The sequence below is a fragment of the Xenopus laevis genome, chromosome 1L, assembly GCF_017654675.1.
Source record: "Xenopus laevis strain J_2021 chromosome 1L, Xenopus_laevis_v10.1, whole genome shotgun sequence".
Taxonomy (NCBI): domain Eukaryota; kingdom Metazoa; phylum Chordata; class Amphibia; order Anura; family Pipidae; genus Xenopus; species Xenopus laevis.
This window is the reverse complement of record NC_054371.1, coordinates 146941690-146966247: the sequence shown is the minus strand read 5'-3', so window position 1 is coordinate 146966247 and position 24558 is coordinate 146941690. Positions and strand designations below refer to the sequence as shown.

Below are 24558 nucleotides of genomic sequence, written 5' to 3'. Positions count from 1 at the left end.
AAGCCTTTTGTTGTAAACCTGCCAGAAAATATCACTTATGACACTGATTAAGCCCACTAAATAGTTTCCTGTCTATGGCATTTTACAGCAACCCCTCTGGCATTTGCCAGATTCCACAGATTGCCAGCCAGGCCTGTAATATTGCTAATGAGGAATATTTGGAGGAGAAGACGAGATTTGCCACGGTTGACTCATCATCTACCATTACCTTATTAGTGGTAATAGGTAATATTTAACCAGAAGAGAGGAGAGCACTCAAATGCAGATTTACTGCTGTGAATTAGTGTTTATTGTTGACTGACAAACACAACATGTTTTGGGTCTTCAGTGCCCCTTCTCAAGTGTTACAAAAACAGATACAAGATAACAATTTAAAACACACCATACCACCCCTTAGTAGTCCAATGTCCAATCCGTGTTGATATGTAAATTATCCAGGCTTAAAGGCCACAGGTGTTAGTGGTAAAGTATAATCACAATGTCCATTTTAGGATCAAACAACCTGTGTGAGTGGACACCAAATGTGCAAACAGGGCCTTTATGTGCAATTCAAGTCCATACCTATTAAAAACAATTATTATTATTAAAAACAAACTGTTCAGGGTATAGTGGTACTGTGGAAAAATAGCCTACCACAATTTATCTCAAACATATAGAATTCATTTTAAATATACTAAAAACAAACACTGAAGGTCAGGCTGTAAACCTTATCAATTTTAAGCTGAATGGTAGCTTTAAATATTTGCATATTGTGACTTCAATATATTCAAAAGTACTACTTCAATATCTGCAAATTAGAATTAAATAAATGGTTAGTGTTATAGATACGGTTTCAGGCTCCAAGCATCATTTAGGCCATCAGGATTTAGTGTATTTAATTTCTTAATCCATTTACCCTCTATTTGTAAATGTCTTTTGAGTCTGTTACCACCACACCTGTCAGGGGCAACCTCATCAAGGACACACCATCGTAATTGCATCGAGTTGTGTTTGGATTCAATAAAATGTCTTGAAACGGGTGTATCTGTCTGTGTGTCTTTTTTGAAGATTCTAATATTACTTTTATGTTCTTGAATCCTAATTTTCACTTCCCTGGAAGTCTGACCCACATATCCTAGGCCGCACGGGCACTTCAATAAATATACAACATAAGCGGATTTGCATGTAGCATATACATTAAGATAAACTTCAAAATCTTTGGTTGGATGATTGATTTTAGAACCCTTCATTATAGAGGAGCAACAATTGCACCCCAAACATGGGTAAGTTACACTTTTTTTGTTACCAAGGAATAGTTGCTCCTTAGGCCTAGTATCTGACGGACATAATAAATCTTTAAGGTGCAGATTTATCAAGGGTCGAAGTGAATTTGAGGGAATTTTCGAAGTAAAAAAATTCGAAATTCTAAGTAATTTTTTGGATACTTCGACCATCGAATAGGATACTACAACTTCAAATTTACTTCAATTTGATTCGAAGTAAAATAGTTTGAATATTCGATAATCGAAGTACTGTCTCTTTAAAAGATCTTCGTCTTCAATAGTTCGCCAAATTAAACCTGCCGAAGTGCTATGTTGGCCTATGGGGACCTTCTAATGCATTTCTCTAAGTCTTTACACACTGAAGTAAAATCGTTCGATCGTACGCTAAAATCGCTCTAATTGTTCGATGGCCAGATTCTGTGAAAAATCTTTCGATTTCGATATTCAAGTCGAAGTATTTTAATTCGAATTTCTAAGTATTTTTTACTCTAAATTTGACCCTTGATAAATCTGCCCCTAAGTGTACAGCACCGTTTATAACAAAAGAGAGGTAAGGGGTTGAATAAATGGCCAAACTGCCTATCGGCTTGTAATAATGGCCAGAATTTTTTAATAACACTCTCTATTTTGAGGCTATTGGAATTATGGGTTGAGACAAAAGTGAGTCTTTGATTGATAGATCCTTTATCTTTATGGCGTAGTAAATCATTTCTGGGAATAACTACATCATCCATAGCTTTCTTGATTAACTCTTTTTTATATCCTCTCTCCATAAAACGTTCAGTTAAGGATAATTTAGTGTCGTTATAATTATCTGGATGAGAGGTAATCTGTTTATCTTGTACAAACTGTCCTTTTGGAATAGCTCTTTTTACTTTAGGACAGTGGAAGCTATACATATGAAGCAAGTTGTTTTTGTCCACATTTTTTTCTGCATAGGTCAGTGTGCATTATGCCATCCACTAAAAAATTTTTTAACATCTAAAAAATTTTAGATTTTAAATATTCATGTGTAAATTTAATGGTTTTGTGGCTATTGTTGGCTTCATTAATCATATCCTCAAGCAGATTTAAGGACCTTTCCAGAATCGTAGTATATCCATAAATCTAAAATAGGCAAAAATATATTTGCAGTAGGGTTCTTTCTCCAGAAAAAAATGTTTCTCAAGATTGTGTATAAATAAGTTGGCATAGGATGGCACTACAGTGGCCCCCATTGACGTACCCTGGGTCTGCCGATAAAATACATTTTCAAAGGTAAAATAATTTTTGGTCAATACCATCTCTAAACAATCCAATAAAAATAATTATTTTTGGTTAGGCAAACTGGTGTCAAGGAGCACTTACTCAATACAATTCATTCCTTCATTATTAGGAATAGAAGTATATAGGCTCTGTATATCAATCCCACATAAAATTATCTCTGTGCCAATATCATTCACTCTGCACAGTAGATCTGTAGTGTCTTTTAAGCATACACTTATTTTTGACACTTCAATTTGCAGAAAGGAGTCGACAAATATTGACAAGGGTTCCAGCACTGATCCCATACCAGAGACAATAGGTCATCCTGGGGGGTTAACAAGTGTCTTATGGACCCTGGGAAGCAAGAACAGTGCTGGAATTCTTGGAAATTCTCTTTTTCTGAACATCAATCACCATATTTAGCCATGCATCGTGTCAATTTGTTTCTTAATATTCAATGTGGGGTCACAATCAATTCTCTTGTAATGGCCAGTTAGTTGTCTAAGTGCCTCATTGTTGTATTGCTGTTTATTAAGCATTACAATGTTGCCCTCTTTGTCCACTTTACGAATGATAAGATCATCTTTACCTTGTTAAGCGCGGTGCGTTCTTTATAACTTAAATTATTACTCGTAAGACATTTATTTGTTTCCCCCATTTTATGTAATTCGGAGAGAACTATGCGGTCAAAAGATTGCACTCGTCATTCTGTATATCAGGAATCAGGAGTTGTCAGTCGACAATAAACACTAATTCACAGCAATAAATCTACATTTGAGTGCTCTCCTCTCTTCTGGTTAAATATTGACTTTGGATGTGCGGTACATCTACTCCTAAGGGGATAGAAGCATTCTTCATTTAAACGGCTATTGGCAGTGCACTGGATTCATCCTATTTTTTATAGTGGTAATAGGTGACTGTATGAAAATATTGCATATAAACTGGAAAAAAGAACACCTAGGAATCATTGTTCCAAAAGATCTTGAACTATCTCAACAATGGGAAATGAACTCAGTCCTGTGTCAGTTCATGGCCACCCCTGACATTGTCCTACATGTAAATGTTTGGAAAATTAAAGGGATTCTATCACGGGAAAACATGTTTTTTTTCAAAACGCAAAAGTTAGTGCTGCTCCAGCAGAATTCTGCCCTGAAATTCTTTTTTCATATAAAAAAGCAAATATTTAATATTTTTATTTCTATTTTATTTCAAAATCTCACATGGGGCTAAACATTAATTTCCCAGGTGCCTTCAGTCATGTGACTTGTGCTCTGATAAACTTCAGACACACTTTACTGCTGCTCTACAGGTTGGAATGATATCAACCCCTCTCCCCCCCCCAGCAAGCCTATAAACAGAACAATGGGAAGGAAACCAGATAACAGCTCCCAGACACCTGCATTGCTAGGTGAATATATGACAATAGCACTCAAATCCAAGTCTCGCCATAAATCATCCAGTTCTAACAATAGTTTATCTGAAAGCAGGTCTATTGTGAAGTGCTGTTTTTTTATGAAATCACGGGATCAGACACAATGACTTGAGATGGCTGCCTACACACCAATATTACAACTAAAAAAAAACATTTGTTGGTTTAGGAATAAAATTTTATATGTAATTTAAACTGTGTAATTTAGAAACAAAAACGACATCATAAAAATCATGACAGAATCCCTTTTATATATTACCCAGGATATTATATATCTTACAGGAAATGCCTTCAACCAGTCTTCACTGGGCTACATAAAATGTTTCCAAATATTGGAAATTAACACCACACTAAGGTGTGGGTGAGTCATGAGAATGTAAGTATTAATGGCTACAAAAACGAGACACAACAAAGATTTATGGACATTTGGTCAGTATAGAAACTTTATTTTGATTCTGTCAAATATACGCAAACTGTTTCAACACAGTCAATGTCTCTCTGTAAAAACTAAGAAACTTCCATTATTAAATAACCAAGTAAGATATCAGATACTATGGGTAATATATTTTTTATATGGCTTGTCTGAGATATATACATTTTGTAAAAGCTATGTATGTGACAGCTATGTTGCTTTTTGGTCTTTTTTTCAATTTTAATTCACTTTATCTTTTTCTCTTTCTTTATCTGTGACATTACAAGGCAGAAATGTTACTTTTCACCAGGAAAGTGGTCAAAGTGATTTTTTTTTTGTAAAGTTGTTGGCAATAAATCACGGTTTGTATATCAGAGATGGATTTCATTTTATAGCTGTGTAGATAGCTCTGGACCCTTCCCTTCCATTCCTGTGTAGGAGCAAAAACCATGGTATTCAACAGTATGTATCTATTATCTGTTGTGTAAACTTGAATGGCTAACCCCATGGCTATAAAACTGCATATTTATATTAAATATAGTAGTCTTTCAGAAGCAATCACACAGGTTTTACAAGTGGAGGGTACGCTATGTTTAAATGCATATAAAACACAATAATTATTTTATTGTTTACTTGTCCTTTAAGTAGTTTCTATTTTTGTTCCTTTTTCATTTCATTTCTGTAATTATTTATAAGCTGAATTAGTTCAAAAATGCCTTGGTACATCGTTTCTGGAATGCTTATACGATGGGATGTGTTATGGTATCTCCATACATCATATTTCCAAAATATATTTAAGGTGATCCTGCTAATGCATCCAAAAAGTAGAAAGGAGCTTGCAGTGAGGAAAATATTACTGCAACATTTATTTTTTACTATGAAATGTTTCAGGCTCTCAAAGGGCCTTTCTCAAGGTTGATAGCAGTAATATTCTGCCTCATTGTAAGATGCTCTCTTTTCTCAAAGAATATGTGATTTGGGTGAACTAAGAGAGAATTAAGTTCACCTGACCTGTGCATCTATTACAAATAGTAGAGTCCCCTCAATGCCATTAGACCATAAACACTGCTTACTTCATGTCATATAATATTATATTTATATATATCCTGGCACTACATGCAGGCTATGGCAGGTAAGAGGAATTGAGTATTCATGGCAATCTATAGATTTAACTAAAAAATGCTGTACATTATGTTTTGGGGTTCTGTACTAGCCCAAGGCAACCACAATCCTTTAGTTGTAAAGATTTGTGCCCCCAAGGATGCCCCGAGTAGCTTCTAAATCTTCTTTTCTGCTGATTCACTGCATGTAATCTGTGCTGCTTGAACCAACATAATATACTTGGTATTTGGTGTGTAATTTTCTGTATTGTAAAATATGTAGCCTAGTAGCGCTATATGCATAAAGTTATACATACATAAGAGTCATAATACAAGACTGCTTAGTAATTAATTCATATTACATGGCAGCTCAGAAACCAGTACAATTTTTATCACATTATGTAGCATCAGCTTTGATTGCAATTGAACCCATGTTCTGCTTAATGATTGCAACATCCCTCTAAGCTTGGCTTCTCAATAGCTGCCCAAACAACACTGAGTATGTGCGTGTCTCTGACACTTCTAACATAATTCAAAATGGTGAGATCCTATGTACAACTTTGTTGGCTTGGATCATTACAGTTAAAAGGGTTGTTCACCTTTGAGAGAAATTTTAGTATAATAGAGAGTAATAGTCAGACAATTTGCAGTTCGTTTTCATTTCTTATTTTTGGTTTTTGAGTTATTTAGCTTTTTATTCAGCAGCACTCCAATTTTAGCAATCTGGTTGCTAGGGTCCAAATGACACAAGCAACCATGCATTGATTTGAATAAGTGACTGGAATATGAATGGTGGAGGACCTGAATAGAAAGAGGAGTAATAAAAAGTAGCAATACCAATACATTTGTAGCCTTACAGAGCATTTGTTTTTTATATGTGGTCAGTGACCCCCATTTGAAAGCTGGAAAGAGTCAGAAGAAGAAAGCAAATAATTAAAAACCTATAAAAAAGAAATAATGAAGACCAATTGAAAAGTTTATTAAAATTGGCCATTCTATAACATACTTAAAATTTACTTAAAGGTGAACCCCCCTTTAAAGAAATGTGATCCTTTGGGCTGGTGCAGTTAGTTCTGGATATATAAGATGGCATTCTGTATTTAGCCATTTGTAGGGTTCTCCTTTATATCTGCTATATATAATCAGGAAAGGCCAGTTCCTAGTGCTAGTCTATACTTGGCTCAATATCCACAACTCTTTTGTTCTCTAAATATGCATCACAATCAACAAACAGTATATTTCTTTGTTGCCCAATTCAGATGAGCTGAGTTTCTCAAAATGTAGTTGTACATTCATTGCTAAATAAAAGGACTGTGATATAGTGCAAAATATATATGACTAGCAACAGGAAATGTTCCAGAAGTGTTGTTTTCACTGCTGTTTCACGTTTCACAAAATACACTCTTTAACAGCTTCAGCTAAACATATCACCAACAGAAAATATTGCATGTTTTTTGTCTCTTGTTTCGCTGTGGATAAAAACGACTGCTCATATGCTATTCTTAAGCAGATATCAGTAAAACAAGGGCCTTTATACTAGTAATACAATATAAATGTGCATATTTTTGTCAATTTTTTAATCAAGAATTTACTGCTGGTTTAAATTAAAGGCTTATATGTCTGGGAGAGAGATTGAACCAGGGTAGTACTGGTAATCAATACCCCTGACATCAGCCTTTCATTGCCTGCCTGGTCTACACTAAAATAATACAAATCATTTTTAATTGAAACAAAATGTGTCTCGTCATTTTCCCATTCCCCTCTCCATATGTAGTCACATTTGTTAGCTCATTGACAAGTCAGCTTAATGAAATGTTTATTATAAAAGATAAGTGGAAGTTACATTTTACCCAGCTCATGTTGATATTTCCCCTTAAGTACTGAAGTCTTTCATTTGCATCAAAAAGACTGAGGTATCAAATGAGTCCTTTTTTCCATACAACTAAAATGTTAAAATCATTCAAGGAAATCTGAAAACAGTGAACCAAATGGTGTTATTTCTGATTTTCTTACCTAGTATAAATTTTATACGATCTGTAAAACATTTGGGTAGCAAGCAAAAGCTTTCTAGTTTTAGGTTTAATTTACTAAAGGAGTGCACGGTGCTCAAAATCAATGCAGATCCCCATGTTTAGTTATCCACATTGCTTCCCAGAATTCTTGCATATTTGCAACCACCGTAGTTGAATGCCAAAGGTTGCAGCAGATACTGAAGACACACCGGATTAGTAAATTGTGCCCAAACTTGTGTCTGTAAATGAAGGTGCATCACACGAGCAGGATATGGACATACAGTTAACTCTTTCTTAAACTGCGTGTAATTCAAGTGGAGTAATCGTGAAGGCCTTAAGGCACAATACACAAAGTACTGGTTGCTTAAAGTGATTTTGTCATGATGTTTATTGTTTACTTTTAATTTCTAAATTATACTGTGTAAATTGTAAATAATTCACTTAACCATTTAAAATGTTATTCTTGAACCAACAAATTTATTTTTTTTGGTTGTAATATTAGTGTGGAAGCAGTGATATCAGATCATTGTGCCTGATTCTGAGCTTTGAGAAGGAGCCAGCACTTCAGGATGGAAAAGCTTTGAGACATCTATTGTTTCTTCCCCTCTCATTGTATTTCAATATAACCCAAGTCGTGCTCCCTAGGGATTTTTCTGCTTGGTGCTATCCTTATGTCTACCACTAGTTAGCAACACAAACTGATCCTTCAACAGAGGTGTCAGGTAGGTGCTATTTGGTTAGCTGCCCATTGTTCTTTGATAGGCTACTGCGGGGGGGGGAAGAGGGTGATATTACTCCAAGACACATGGTTGGGGTGCCTGGGAAATAGACATCATGTCTAACTCCTTGCCAATTCCAAAATATAAAAAAGTCTGTTTGCACTTTTAAAAACAGATTTTCAGTGCAGAATTCTGCTGGAGCAGCACTATTAACTGTGGAAAAAAAATGTTTTCCTGCAGCAATATGCTTTTAAGGCAGATGTTAGGCAAAGGGCTCCATTGCATGAGAGCGAGCTACCCCTTCCACTTCTTCAAAGTAGATTCAAGCAGTAAATTGCCTAGTAGGGCTAGTGTAGACGAGTAAAAGAACATGCAATACTTTTTGCTCCTTTTATACTTGTGTGTTAGTGTAACATTGAAAATACAGTTAAGTCAGCTCCAATCATCCAATTTTAGTAAATGTTGGTGCACGTACCATCAGTGGTCCATTATCCACTTGTATTCATTTGGAACAAAAATCTTCATATATCACCAGATAATTAAAGGTTAAAATGCCTTTATTGGGTTTACATGGCAAAACCGGCCTTTTATCAAGCTGTTAGTGTAACATTGGTCCAACTGATTTTATTGGGCTTTGACAAATCTAGAGCTGTGTAAAGTAAAAACAAAATAAATAAGGTAACAGAAGTTTTTTGCATTCGCTCTTGAAAATTTCCCTTAGTAGGCTTTATATACATTATGCCTTAAGATGTCATTAAAGGGGAACTTCCAAACCAAAATTTAATAAAGAGGCACATAACACAAAAATCTGTAATATATCCATTACAGTTATCTGCTTCTTCAAAAAGTATGAATAAATGCCATTTTCTATTCTGAAATCCAGCTGTTTAACAGTTCTTCTCTTTCTGCATCATTTGCAATACTGGCAGAGAAGGAGGGACTAAACACCGATGTTACAAATTGTAACAACTTCACAGCTTACAGACATCATGCAGGAACTACATAACCCAAAATGCATTACACTTAGGGTTGCCACCTGACCGGTATTTTACCGGCCTGGTCGATAAAAATGATGGCTGATCCCAATATTTTTAATAGGGAAAAAGTTAAATATATAGGAAGGCCGGTATTTTTTTTCCAGAAAAGGTGGCAACCCTAATTGCACTGTGATGTTCCTTTCCAAATTGAAATCATATGTGCAGGGAATTGTGGGGTTTGGAGGATGCAGGCTGAGGAAAGATGGCTGTTGATACAAAGTAACAGTAGTCAGCCAGCTCAGCAAAGTAGTCAGAGAGATCAGCAGGAGAGCAGGGGGCTAGGCTTAGGGAACTGTCAGAAACCATTAAAAATCATGAAAAGTCTGCATATTTTTTACGATGTATATTGCAAAGTTGCTTGAAATTATGTTTACTTTTCAAAAAGCTCAAGTTATGTTTTGTGGAGTTCCTCTTTAAATATAGATTTGGCAGTGTCCTATAGGTGGCTGCGGCATCCTGCAAGTTTGCCACAGCTAGGTCATAGCAAGAGTTTCACATTAAAACATACTTACAGATACTACCTACAAAGTTTAGCAGAAATATTGCACACAACCATAGATTACAGCAGGTGCAAATAATGCTCCCATTGCCAGTTTGAAGAGTCTATAATCTATAGTATATCTTTACCTGTTCTCCAGTATACCTTTACCTGCCGTCAGCGATTAGGATGGCAGTGAATGATCCCTGTTGTATAAACAATAAGAACTGTTAATAGAATATTGATTGATATTCAAAGTAGAAATAATATACACAGTGCAACAGCACAAAACCTATTGTATGTTTTCAAGGAGACCATATGTAAACTATAAAACTAGCGAATACATAAACATCAGTGATGACACCTACTGGTGGGAAGCCCATAGTTCACACATGGGAAAACTTAGAGTCATTAATTGGGGTTCTTATAACTATAAAATTGCTCTAAAAGTTAAAATGTAGGCAATAGTATGATAGTGATACAATTTCACCAAACACTGCAAGATATTTTTACACTAACAATTGTTAATAATAATTAATATAATACAAGCTTCCTCTCATACAATTAAAAAAAATCGGAGTTAGGATGATGGCAGACGGAGTGTTTTGTCACCCATGCTAAATCTCATCCAGCACCCAGTGACAAAATGTCTAAAACCTTTTGGTATCAGTGTGAATCTGCACTGGTGAAACATGTATGAGAAGGCAATTGCACAATTCAACTGTTAAACCATTGGAGATCACACTGACACCAATTGAAAAAAGGCATTTTGATATACATGCTGGAAGAGATTTAGCATGGGTGGCATGAAAAATCTTCCATGGCCCTTAATGTTTCTACACCCCTCCACCCCCTGTCTCTTTCTACATGCAAGTATTGTGCCTGAGACTGAGTCGTGTGCATTGTGTAGGCAAAGGGAGAGCAGGCATAGGGATAACTGTCAATCAAAATCTGACTGATTGCAGAGAAGGGAGATCCTAAAGAGTGACTTGATTATTTTAGGAACAGTACAAACTTTTTAATCAATTACATTTTGAAAGTCTCTCATATCCATGAGATATGCGAGACTCTGTCACTGACACAGACAAGACACAAGGAGGCTGTTGAGGTTAGTTTTGGAATGTAAAAATAGTGCTAGGTATGTTTTAAAATACAAAATGGTATAATTTTTTTCTGTTAAAGTAGGTTAGAAACGAGAATTAATATGGCTGCACATAGAAATAGTGAAACCTTCGTATACTTTGTTATGCCGGGGAACATCAAAAGCAGTGTACCTCCCAGACTTTCCCCACTGTTTGGTATGGTCATAAGATGTTAATACACAAATGCTAAAATACTATCAACTATATATGTATATATTCACTATATGTGAAACTTCCACCAATTTCATGTGCAGCTCTGGGCAGTAACCCAAGACAACCAATTAAATGCTTACATAAATTGTTTAACCAGCAGCTGGCTGAAAAAAGCCAATCTTTGATCGGTTGCTATTTGTTAATTTCAATATTTATAAATAAGCCCCACTATATCTTTATATTGGAACAGCAGGGGCGAGTCTATTTTTTTCAGGTTTCTTTCTGTTCTTTAATATTGTACCATATAAATAAATACAGTATCAGAATCAACACACATCCATACTACAGAAACACAATTTCTGTAACAATGCCCAACCTTAATCATATGGAGTTCCTAAATAATATCAATTTCCTAAATTACATAATTTTGCCTCTGACTAAATTAAGAGCCCTAATCTAAGGATTCTTTCACTGACCTCTCTTTCCAAGTTGGTCCAGCAGTTTCTTTTGATGGTCATGAGTAATATAAGGTCAAGAAAAATTTACATTTGTTTACAGATGAGATTTGCACGTTGACTTTTAACATTACACATAAACCTTAAATTTAAGTGTATTTTATTCAAAAGTTTATTTTAATTCACATGAAAAATTACATTTATCCTAAAATATTTGCTTTGGAAAAATTATTACTATACTTATTTATTTAATGATGTTATTGCCGCCTTTCCCTCCTCATGGAGCAAAACAGCATGACATGATACATGGATTTGCCATTATTTTATTTATGTAATCAAAGTTTGACGTATGAGTCATTTTCATTTGGCATGCATCACAGAGACTGTCAGCGCTTATTACAATCACCTATTTCATATTTTTGTCGCGCACACTCCATAGAAAGGACATATGGCTGTCATTCACAACAGGAGCCGTTAAAGATACATAATATGAAAATGAATGAATAAATACAACTTAGACACGTTTGTTAAGAAATATACTTGTATTTAAAAGACCTACTTAAGCAAGAAATATATGGACAACATACATGGCCATGTACAACTGAAATGTGGAATGTACAGGGAATCTTTGATGGCACGGTAAATCAACTATTCAGGTGTCAGAACATTAATAGAAACTCTCTTTCTTCCAGCAGAGGTATTACTAGATATTACTGAGCCATTTTTCAGGCCCCCAAAATGTCTAGAGGTTGACCTGTTTTACCAGTATTTATTGAAATTGTATATAAAGGAAAGTCTCGTGGGGGGCCCTATATCTCCTGAGGTTACATCCATGTCTTCCAGGATGCTTAGCCACATACCTGAAAAACATACCTGACAACTGGGTTTGGCTTAAAAAGAGCAGGGACATGGCCTAATCTTTGTAGCAGCTCTAATTCTGTCCATGTCCTCGGATTTCATTCAGAAAAGATAGCCATTTACTATACTTTTAGTATGTTATAGTGGCTAATTCAAAGCAACTTTTCAAATGACCTTCATTATTTATTTTTTTATAGTTTTTGAAATATTTGCCTTCTTCTTCTTCTTCTTCTGACTCTTTCCAGCTTTCAAATGGGGGGTCACTGACCCCATCTAAAAAACGAATTCTCTTAACGGCAACAAATTTATTGTTATTGCTACTTTTTATTACCCATCTTTTTATTCAGGTCCATTCTATTCATAGTCCAGTCTCTTATTCATATCAATGCATGGTTGCTAGGATAATTTAGGGTCATTTGATACATTATCTACACTAGTGAAGAAAATGCTGATGCTGTCCTGTGTGTGGTAACTGGTGTGAATGGGATTAGGATGCTGGTGGAAAAACTTGCATTATGTCATATTTGCCTAATGATTGTAAATTGAATATCAAGGATAACTTATAACCAATAACTAATATATATATATATTGCTTTTCTTGGATGAACTTTATATTACTTAGTACTAGCACGTGAGTATTCTAACTATACACAACCAAAAAGTAAAACACAGAATCTCACTCTAACCATGAAGTGATGCTGCTAGTTTTGGGCATCAGATAAATCATCAATGGGTTAACAACATAGCAAATAATTGTTGGTAATATTAACATGGACAGAAAATGACAGGTAAGAATAAAGGATGGAAATCAGGAGGCCTAGTGTGTTTTATGTTGAATTATGCATTGTAGCAGATACCACACAAAAGAGGAAGATCCTTATCCAGAGAATGATTGACTTCTTAGGATACCAACCTTTTCACCTTAGTGGCTCCTGAGGCTCTTCTCCCACACACAGTAGCGCCATAAATCATTACTGTAAAATTACATTCCAGCAGTTTTAGTTCTTTATTTTCAGGCATTTTACCAATTTCCCAATGCTCCGCTGGCAGTAAACAGCAATGAATTGAAGTAAGATAATAAAGCGTGACTGGCATTTCCTCCAAAGCACTAAGTAAACAATTCATTCACAAGAGGTCTTAGTGCAATATTTTCATACTCTCTTTACTCATTAATCTGTTTTATAAACCTACTGTCTCCCATTAACAGATATCTGTGCTCTTTGGATAACAATGTACTGTTGTCATCTGTCCTTCCCCAGTTTAGGGCTATAATTTAAATATGCAGATATCATATATAAACATTAAGGGGCATATTTATCAAGGGTCAAATAGTTATTTCAAATTCAAAATTCACACATTCAGATTTTAATCCCCCTATTCAAATGTAAATTAGAATGTGAGATTTATCCTACCTTGACCATAGAAACAGTCCTAATTCAAATATTCGCCACCTAGAATCTGAAGAGTTCATGTAAAAGTCAATGGAAGAGGTCCATTTAGCCATTTGAAGATGTTAATAGCCTTCCTGACATTCAAGGTTTTTTTCGGGAGGGAAACTCAATTCATGTGAATCAAATACAAAATGAACACGATTCGAATTTAAAAAAATTCACATGTATTCGAAATTCGACCTTTGATAAATGGGCCTCTAAAAGTCACTGTGGTGTTTTAAATGTTTATAACTTCTTTTTGATGCCTGGCACATTTGATGGAACAAACAAGGGAAAGTTGTGCTCACCACTAATTTTTAAAACCATTAGGCGGGGGTGCAATGAGGCTGTGACCACAAAATACATATAGACAAATACAAGAGTCCTCTGCACTCTACCCATTATCAATATATTTAAGACATAGACATTTTTAGTAGCAGTATGCACAAAATGTCTGTCTTAAATATATTGATAATGGGTTGAGTGCAGAGGACGCTTGTATTTGTCTACATTTTTGATGGAACACCTCATATATGTTCCATCAAATGTGCCAGGCATCAAAAAGATTGATCAAAATTTTAAAATGCTTCTCAAATTTTCTAACCAAATTTCTTTTGTTCCCTGGTATTTATCATTTGAGCTAGAATTTTCATGAGCATAAACTGTAAATGAATGAAAGGTTTAACCCCTGTTGTTAATGTACACTCTGCTAAATAAAAAGAGATATATATTTATATGTGTACTGTATATATTATCTATTAAAAAGAAGAAAAAAATATCTATCTATATATATATATATATATATATATATATATATATATATATATATATATATATATATATATATATATATATATATATATATATATATATAATATAATTAAATCAAAAAAATGCAGCTCAATCCCTTTTTATTGGGTGCACATGGGTACGGCTTGATATACAAATTAATAGAAATTTACCCCAGCACTCCAACATATAGCCCCCTGGGAAACCTATTTTTGCACAACTGAACTGTAACTAACACAAAAAAGAGACACTTTTAGTTACAAAGTTTGTACAAAGCATGCATAAGCTGACGCGCCCCGTCAAGGCAGTGTCCGTGCGTCAGTCCTATCCTAAGTGAAAAAAGTATTATCTTTGGGGGGAGAAAGATCATACCTGCTTTTCTCTTTGTCTAGCATGATCTCTTCCAAAGACACCATTAAGCGGGGGTTGGGAGAGCAAGCATCAAGGAGAGCGCCACCTCCCCATATATAATATAATTAAATCAAAAAAATGCAGCTCAATCCCTTTTTATTGGGTGCACATGGGTACGGCTTGATATACAAATTAATAGAAATTTACCCCAGCACTCCAACATATAGCCCCCTGGGAAACCTATTTTTGCACAACTGAACTGTAACTAACACAAAAAAGAGACACTTTTAGTTACAAAGTTTGTACAAAGCATGCATAAGCTGACGCGCCCCGTCAAGGCAGTGTCCGTGCGTCAGTCCTATCCTAAGTGAAAAAAGTATTATCTTTGGGGGGAGAAAGATCATACCTGCTTTTCTCTTTGTCTAGCATGATCTCTTCCAAAGACACCATTAAGCGGGGGTTGGGAGAGCAAGCATCAAGGAGAGCGCCACCTCCCCATATATAATATAATTAAATCAAAAAAATGCAGCTCAATCCCTTTTTATTGGGTGCACATGGGTACGGCTTGATATACAAATTAATAGAAATTTACCCCAGCACTCCAACATATAGCCCCCTGGGAAACCTATTTTTGCACAACTGAACTGTAACTAACACAAAAAAGAGACACTTTTAGTTACAAAGTTTGTACAAAGCATGCATAAGCTGACGCGCCCCGTCAAGGCAGTGTCCGTGCGTCAGTCCTATCCTAAGTGAAAAAAGTATTATCTTTGGGGGGAGAAAGATCATACCTGCTTTTCTCTTTGTCTAGCATGATCTCTTCCAAAGACACCATTAAGCGGGGGTTGGGAGAGCAAGCATCAAGGAGAGCGCCACCTCCCCATATATAATATAATTAAATCAAAAAAATGCAGCTCAATCCATTTTTATTGGGTGCACATGGGTACGGCTTGATATACAAATTAATAGAAATTTACCCCAGCACTCCAACATATAGCCCCCTGGGAAACCTATTTTTGCACAACTGAACTGTAACTAACACAAAAAAGAGACACTTTTAGTTACAAAGTTTGTACAAAGCATGCATAAGCTGACGCGCCCCGTCAAGGCAGTGTCCGTGCGTCAGTCCTATCCTAAGTGAAAAAAGTATTATCTTTGGGGGGAGAAAGATCATACCTGCTTTTCTCTTTGTCTAGCATGATCTCTTCCAAAGACACCATTAAGCGGGGGTTGGGAGAGCAAGCATCAAGGAGAGCGCCACCTCCCCATATATAATATAATTAAATCAAAAAAATGCAGCTCAATCCCTTTTTATTGGGTGCACATGGGTACGGCTTGATATACAAATTAATAGAAATTTACCCCAGCACTCCAACATATAGCCCCCTGGGAAACCTATTTTTGCACAACTGAACTGTAACTAACACAAAAAAGAGACACTTTTAGTTACAAAGTTTGTACAAAGCATGCATAAGCTGACGCGCCCCGTCAAGGCAGTGTCCGTGCGTCAGTCCTATCCTAAGTGAAAAAAGTATTATCTTTGGGGGGAGAAAGATCATACCTGCTTTTCTCTTTGTCTAGCATGATCTCTTCCAAAGACACCATTAAGCGGGGGTTGGGAGAGCAAGCATCAAGGAGAGCGCCACCTCCCCATATATAATATAATTAAATCAAAAAAATGCAGCTCAATCCCTTTTTATTGGGTGCACATGGGTACGGCTTGATATACAAATATATATATATATACACATACACACACACATTACATAAAAATCCACACGATAAAAACTTTGTCCTGAAAATGTAGAATTCCGCACTATGCAGCGAATCAGTCTGACATATTTGCATTGCCTACTCTATGAATTGTACTATTTGAATTGTCTTTAAATACAGATTTCCAAAAAATTAGGTGGGGGCTTGTTGTACATCAGAGGCTACAAACTGCTAATCTGCTAATGTTTACCCTACAAGGCTGGACTAGTGCACATAACATGTTAGAGGAGTTTACTTTGCTTCTCTTGTAGAGTTTATTGTATATGTAAAAAATGTGCTTTTTTAGGGAGAATCACGTGATCCTGACAGGTCCTGCCTATTGAGAGCCAGACCACCCACATGGAAGACGATGGAACTGCTTAATAGAAACAGTCATGTAATTGTGAGACCTTCCAGCACTCTGCAGAATGCCTCTAACCAGAAGGATTATTACACTCTCAGTTCCTGATGGCAAGAAACTGATGTGATTTCAAAGGGCGGCATAGCACCAGGTCACCCTTCGCCCCCCCCAAAAGGGAACTGGGAAAAATAATATCTCCCTGCAAAAATCATAGGGGTTTGGCAGATTCAAGAGAGGGGCCCGATGGTAAGTAATTTAATGCTGCAGCGTTGAGATATGAGAGAGTGATGACTGGGATAATGGAATAATTCTCTGGAGTGAGGACTTGGCAAATTGCAGTGGCTGTGTTTTGATCCTGCTACTGCTGCTGGACTTAGATCTGGGAGCAGAGGGAGGGCAGGGAATGGTTGGCAGGAAAGTTATAAAGTGATGTGAGTTTGTATGGATACAGCCTGTGTCACACAGGATCTGGGTTTGAGGATTAAGCTATGAAATAAAGAGATCCTTGAAAGAGCACAGTAAAAACCTCTCCACGATGAGCAGAGAGATGCAAACATCTTCCCTTTGGGTAACAATAAATCTGCTTTTATTTAAATGCTAGGCAGATTTTAAAAAAAATGGGGAGGGAGCTTTACAGTAATATAGCAATAATTTCAGTATAACTGTGTCCATATTAAATCATTTTCAAATATTGATTTGTCTTTGCCATATTAATCTGTAGATGTATATGGCATATGTGTACATTTTGTAGATATGCTTTGTGCTGTACATTATTTGATGCTTCTTTTAATATTGAAAACTGTAAGCAACTGTGTGTGATGTTGGTATTTATGCAAAAGTTTTAAAAGAGGTTTTAGCAAGATCCTCAATTACACATTCCACTGTGGATTACCATATAGTTAGCATCTCTTTCAAGGAAGGCACGTCTTGAATATATGTAACCAGCACTGTATGCTACAGAATCTGCAATTAAATGATCGTCAAAGCTGCTGAGGGGATGTGCGATTGGAAAGTAGCTGCTAGGAATTGGTTATGTCCTATATCTTTATTGTACATTATCCCCTCTGCACGCACACTACCTTTTATAACCTCATTCCTATGCCATAGTGCAGAAAGTCCTATTGAACCATGTAGGCGTGGTGTGTAAACCAGATTAGTAGAGTGAATTGTTTTACTTTTCACTTCCCATGCTCCTATCTCTAATAAATGTTTTAGTCCAGCAGTGGGTCAAACTCAAAGGGATCGTGTGGCTCAGATTTCCCTGATCAAAGCATATAGACCAATTGAATGGCCTTCTGTTGCAGCCCATCATCTACTCTGTATGCTTGAATTTACAGATCTTCTCAGGTAGCTGTTAATCAACATGTAATTAATGCAAGTTTTACATAAGACTTGTGCATGATATTTTAACAGAAACTGTTGTACCACCAGCATCTGCCAGTGTGTGGGGGTGCTGATGAACTGCTTCTTAGGTATTTCTAGCATGCCCGTGTAGCTCTAATTTAATTATGATGTTGATGTTTTGCTTGAACTCTGGATATTTAGCTTTGGTTCACATGAATGACTTGTAGGTTAAGTTCCAAATTAGCAACATCAAATGAGCTGCAGTGAGTCTAAATGGAACTGTAGTGTGGATACTTTCACATTCACGGTTATAGAATGTGGTTTCAAGAAATATTATGAAAACAAAACAAGAAAAGGTTCAATCACTTAAAATGTCCCAACAAAGATAGTTCAGTTTATAAAATGAAAGGCAAGTTTGAATGACGGTAATTATCTGAGCAAAGCCTTTTACTTTTGAATGGACTGAGATTAGCAGCACAAATGCTTCTACTATGTTAATAAAGGTAAGGTGTTCATGGTGTGCCAAGCTCATAAACACAATGGTCTGTGTGACTAGTGGGAAAGAAGAGCGCTTATACAGTTACTGACAGACATGAGCCAAACAATATGTTATATCTATAAGCGGCAATCTGCAGACATTAAGACAGACATTATACCTGTAATCATTATCATCACTTATTTATATAGTGCCAAGTTTTGCAGTACTTTACATTCCTTTATAATAAATGGGATTTACACTCAATTAAAAAAACAAGGGATACAGACAAACTTTTGAATTAGGTTAAAATAATTTAATCTATTATGGTACCCTGTATTGCAAAATAAATAAAAAATGACTGCATTCCAAGGTAACAGCTTAAATGCCATACAGAGTTGCCCAATAATCTTCTATACTTTTTAAAGGCCCGTAACATCAATATGAAGTACATATTATGTAGAAATCGCAATGTTTAGAAATGCAGTTGCTTTTGCTTTATAGAGTACAGGCTCAAGTCATAAATACGTATTTTCTATAGTTCTTTTGAAAGCAAAGGATTTGAGAATGAATGAATGGGTGGGTGTCTGCCAGGCAATAGTCTTTCATGAGAAAGCAGATAAGCAAGTACAATGCCATAAATACATTACAATTTCACCTTATACAAGCATAAGACATTTGTACAAGCTCAAATTAAAATTATTTTCATTTTAAGTACATTACTGATCCTTTAACTGCTTGTATGCTGCAGACTGAAAAGTGTATAGCACTGGCAGGTACCTGAATGTCAATGCCATAGATGCTACATAACTGGGTTCCAACTGATTTAAGCTGCAAATATCAAAAGGCTTATAAAAGTGTGTGTGCTGCATCAGAAAGGAGCACTGTGCCAAGAGAATACCCAGCATATGGTGCACTTTCAAAAGCTCTCAAAGCTAGCTTGCATATATTATTTTTCAGATTTCAGATTCTGCCCTTAATGCCCTACCTAACTTGGTGAGCATATTCAAGGAACCCAACTGGCAATCAAGTTGGCGTCTTGCAAAAAAGGGAAATACTTGTAATACTTTTATTAAGGGTGATTGGGCTTAATAAAAACTCCCAATGCCATTGCTCTATAGGAACAGAAAGTTAAAAATTAAAGTTTCTTTTGTATGAAATATTAAATCACATCCACAAATATTTACAGGAACCCTTATGGAATACAGCAGAATTTAAGGAAATCCTCTCATTTTTTAAATATATAAAAATATATTTGTGACACTAAGGGGGTTATTTATTAGAGGTTGAGTTTGTGAGGTTTTTTCTACCTCGAATAAACTCACAACCCAAATGTAAAAAAACTCGATTGAATCCTATGGGGGGGGGGACTCAAATACTTCAAATTGATAGGCTAAAAATCCTTCAAGCACAAACGACAAAAAACCCCTGAAAATCATGAAGGCAAAAACATCTTCAAATGGTTACAGGGACCTCTGCTATTGACTTTTACGTGACCTCGAAAGGTTTTAGCTGGAGTATTTTCAGATTCAACCCTCGAAAAACTCAGATTTTTTGCGAAAAACACAACTCGACCTTTAATGATTAACCCGCTAAATCTTACTGATGATTAGATTAACTATAACCCATTGGCATACAACTGTTAAAGAGGTACACAGTGTACAGTCTTTTACATACATAGTGGTGACTGTAATCACCTGTCTTTCCACTTTTCTATCCAATATTTAGTATCCCGTTTAAATACAAGTTAGACCTTTTATTCATTCATAGATGCCAATAATTTGCCAATATGTAGCGTTCTGGTGCAAGTACAGGGCATGCGTATTAGCCAACAATGCTTGCAGATGTAAACATAAGCAGATTGATTAGGAAGAACATTGTAGCACTCACATGGATCACGGTTGAGGCAAACTGAGGGCATGCATGACTCTGACCACCCACGATGTGGCAGACTTACATGACATCTCTTCCTTTTTTAACATTATAGAAACAAAGCCAAATAGATCCCAGTGGTAATTCATCTCTTGTGTATGGAAAAAGGCAGACCACAGGAAGAGAAAAGATAGTGGTTGTTTAGCTTGAGCCTTTAGACCAGATTCTGGAAAGAACATATGTAATGTGCTGGCACCACAAGTATTTCCCTTTTTTTGCAAGACGCCAACTTGATTGCCAGTTGGGTTCCTTGAATATCCTCACCAAGTTAGGTAGGGCATTAATTGCAGAATCTGAAATCTAAGTTATGTTTACTTGGGGTCCAACACATGAAATTTAAAAGAATACATGCAAGCTAGCTTTGAGAGCTTTTGAAAGTGCACCATATGCTGGGTATTCAGTTGGCACAGTGCTCCTTTCTGATGCAGCACACACAGGCTTATTCTAATGAAAAGTAGAGGTGGTTGTGCTTTCAATCAGTCTCATTTCATATCTTGCAAGTTTGCTTCTGATTCAATGACACTTGCCTTTACAAGATATTTGAAAGTTTTAACAGAACAGAATACCATTTAGATCCAGTTATCTGTATTTGGATACGTTTAATTTAGGCACCAGTTGTTCTGTTATCTATTGCTATAAAACAAGAGATCTGGGCTTGTTTGTTTGCAATAATTGAATTACACTGTGCAGCCTGTAAAGGCTTAATTTTGTAGGCAATTATGAGTAATATATGATGTTGCTTTTACATGGTGCTAAAAATTAATATTATCTTTAAAAATAGCCCCTTTATTGGAGCTCCCAATAGATGTTTTCTGGTCCCTGTCTGTGGTTCAAATGAGAGGTGAGCGTGTCCTAACGGTCCCTGGCAGAAGCACAGCAGGAGGGGGGACAGCCAATCACAGCCCTGCAGTGACACAAGCATAGATAGACTTCAGTTTCCTATCAGGTCCTGCTAGCTGCTGATTTGTTCCTGTCTTACAGTACAGTGAGCTGAGTGCCGCTGGCTCCCCTGCACAGCCTGGGAATTCAGGGAGCAGGAAGTGGATGAGAAGGGAGGGATTATTAGGGTTTTTGCAGAAATATTCAATAAATCAGCCCGAAACATTACTTTTTAAATCACAATTCTTCTATATCTAAATGAGTATAACAAACTGGTACATTCTTATTTTTTTACACAAAATGTCTCCTTTAATGTGCCATGGTACTCTGTTATTTTACTGACGCTGTACCAAAAGGACAGCTTTGAATAAAAGCAATTTGTCATGTTAGGTAATTTGTTCAGACAGTAACTGCCCATAGTATGTGTTCAAGTCAAATAGAATTCCAGAGCCCCACCAAGGATTCAGTTATTTAGCTAATTGCCAAAAGACCAGATTAGTGTATGAATGTTCTGTCTGCCAGGGTAATGATCACTAAACAGTGGCTTGTGAGCAACTAACTCTGTCAGATGATCATTATTTCTGATTTTTTTTTTTTTAGTTATTTAGCATTTTATTCAGCAGCTCTCCAGTTTGTAATTTCAGCAATCTAATGGCTCGGGTCCCCATTACCCTAGCAACCATGCATTGATTTGAATCAGAGACTGGAATATAATTAGGGGAGTATCTGAATAGAAAGATGAATAATAACTTGCAGTAACAATAAATTGATAGCCTTACAGGGCATTTGTTTTTATGTGGGGTCAGTGATTTGAAAGCTGGAAAGAGTCAGAAGATGAAGGCAAATAATTTAAAAAAAAAAACTATAAAATATTAAGACCAATTGAAAACTGGCCATTTTGAACATACTAAAAGTTATTTCAAATATGAACCACCCCTTTTAGCTGGCCCTACACTGGCAAGTACTCTTTGGTATTCAACTGATTGGCCCGAGGATGAAGATGGATAGCATACAAGTGGTCAAAGAAGTAGAAGATAGGAAACAAGAAAAGGACCGCTACTGCTCCCCACAGGTACTTTTCCAGGTGCTCTGTCAAGCAGTATCTGACTGCTAAGATACAATAAGTTGAGGAACAAATAGACGGCACTTCTGGAGAAGATTTATTACTGCTGTATGTCCTAAGGACATACAGCAGTAATAAATCTTCTCCAGAAGTGCCGTCTATTTGTTCCTCAACATATGGTCAAAGAAGTAGAACAGAAGAAAGTGAAGCTGTAGCTAATCTTCCCTTCAACATCTGCTGATGCATTGGCTGCCAGGAAACCCTGAAACTTGTTGACTAAATAACATGGAGTTTTGGTGCCAGCAAGTTGAGGTACTCAGAGCACACACCTCTCTCCTATGTCTATTGTGCTCCTATAGAGATGTTGGCCTGCAATGTATCAAAATAGTTTTTCCCTTAAAAAAAAATGGAAGGACAGTCGTCACAGAATTCATTCTTGGCGTTTGCACATCATTAGTTCTACTTTTAGTACTAATGCCATTCAAAGGGATTACTTACCTTTGACTTAACTTTTAGTATGATGTATTTAGCAGCTCTCCAGTTTACAAGTTCAGAAATCTGGTTAATAGGGTCCAAATTACCCTAAAAGCCATGCACTGATTTGAATAAGAAGCTGAAATGTGAGTAAGGGATGACCTTAATAGAAAGATTAAGTAGCAACAACAATACATTTGTAGCCTTACAGAGCATTTGTTTTTCAGATGGGGTCATTTGAAAGCAGAAAGGAGTCAGAAAAAAAAGGCAAATAATTAAAAAACTGTAAAAAAAAATAAATGATAAAAGATCAATTGAAAAGTTGCTTAAAATTAGTCACTCTATAACATACTAAAAGTTAACTTAGGTGTGGTGCTGTGAAGGAAAAACCAAAATGCCAAAATTCACAAGATGGTAATATGGTACATATTACCATCTTGTGAATTTTGGCATTTTGGTTTTGCACAAATGCAGTTTGCCCTATTCTACCCACTGGATTGTTTCCATGAATGCACCAATAAACTTGATTAAAGGTGGCTACAGACATTGAAGGAGCAGTAAAAAAAAATAAAAATAAATGAAAGTGTTCTAAAGTAATACAAATATAATGCAGTGTTGCCATGCACTGGTAAAACCACTGTGTTTGCTTAAGAAACACTACTGATGTTTATATAAATAAGCTGCTGTATAGCAATGGGGGGGCAGTCATTCAAAGGAGAAAAAGCTTGGGTTACACAGCAGATAGCAGATAAGCTCTGTGGAACATAATGATGTTATCTGTTATCCACTATATAACCTGTGCCATATAGACTCTTTTTTTAATTTCCACCATTGCCACACAGCAGCTTGTTTATATGAACTATAGTAGTGTTTCAGAAGCAAACAGGTCAGTTTTACCAGGGCAGGGAAACAGTACATGATATTTTCATTACTGTAAAACACCTTCATTTGGTGTTACAGATACTTTAAGGTGTGTCTACCCCTAACGACTAATTTTAGTGCGACAATCCATCAAATTATCATGAGTTTAGTGGGGCACCGGACAATTGTGCAAGTTTTTTTGTCAGAAATTTTGTGAAAATGTATCCATTGTTCAATTGTTTGCAGGGTCAAGCAGGCAGCTGACTTTATTGCTTGAAATGGTTGTTTTAGTTGATGGACAAGGTGTACATTTAAACAATCATTTCAGGAGAGGCTTGGTCGTACAATAGGGAAAAGATATTTTAAAAATCTTAACGTCTATGACCACCTTTAGTTTGATTTATGCAGACTGTGCTCCACTCTTGTAGCAGGAGGATGTGGCCCAGGGTTTAGTAGAGCTTCTGGAGACGGATTTCAGATCACAATAATCTCAATGGGCTTCTCTTCTCGCCGGCAGTCAGGGAGGAACCTGGTGGAGGATGTGT

The 24558-nt window shown here is 36.2% G+C and overlaps 1 protein-coding gene and 1 long non-coding RNA gene across 2 annotated transcripts in view; one reads left to right on the top strand and one right to left on the bottom strand.

Annotated features, from left to right (window-relative positions):
• Positions 1-276: 276 nt before the first annotated feature.
• LOC108714703 lies at positions 277-24523 on the bottom strand. Its single transcript, XR_001935406.2, has 4 exons — positions 24402-24523; positions 9844-9900; positions 8655-8828; positions 277-561 (listed from the first exon to the last, which is right to left on the bottom strand). It is a non-coding gene; the product is annotated as an uncharacterized LOC108714703 (long non-coding RNA).
• Positions 17026-24558, top strand: part of ptch1.L (patched 1 L homeolog) — a 78248-nt gene continuing 70715 nt past the window's right edge. The window contains exon 1 of the mRNA XM_018259136.2: positions 17026-17231. Within this exon, the coding sequence (XP_018114625.1) occupies positions 17229-17231 (3 nt within the window). The 5' untranslated portion in view covers positions 17026-17228. The remainder of the gene's footprint in view (positions 17232-24558) is intronic.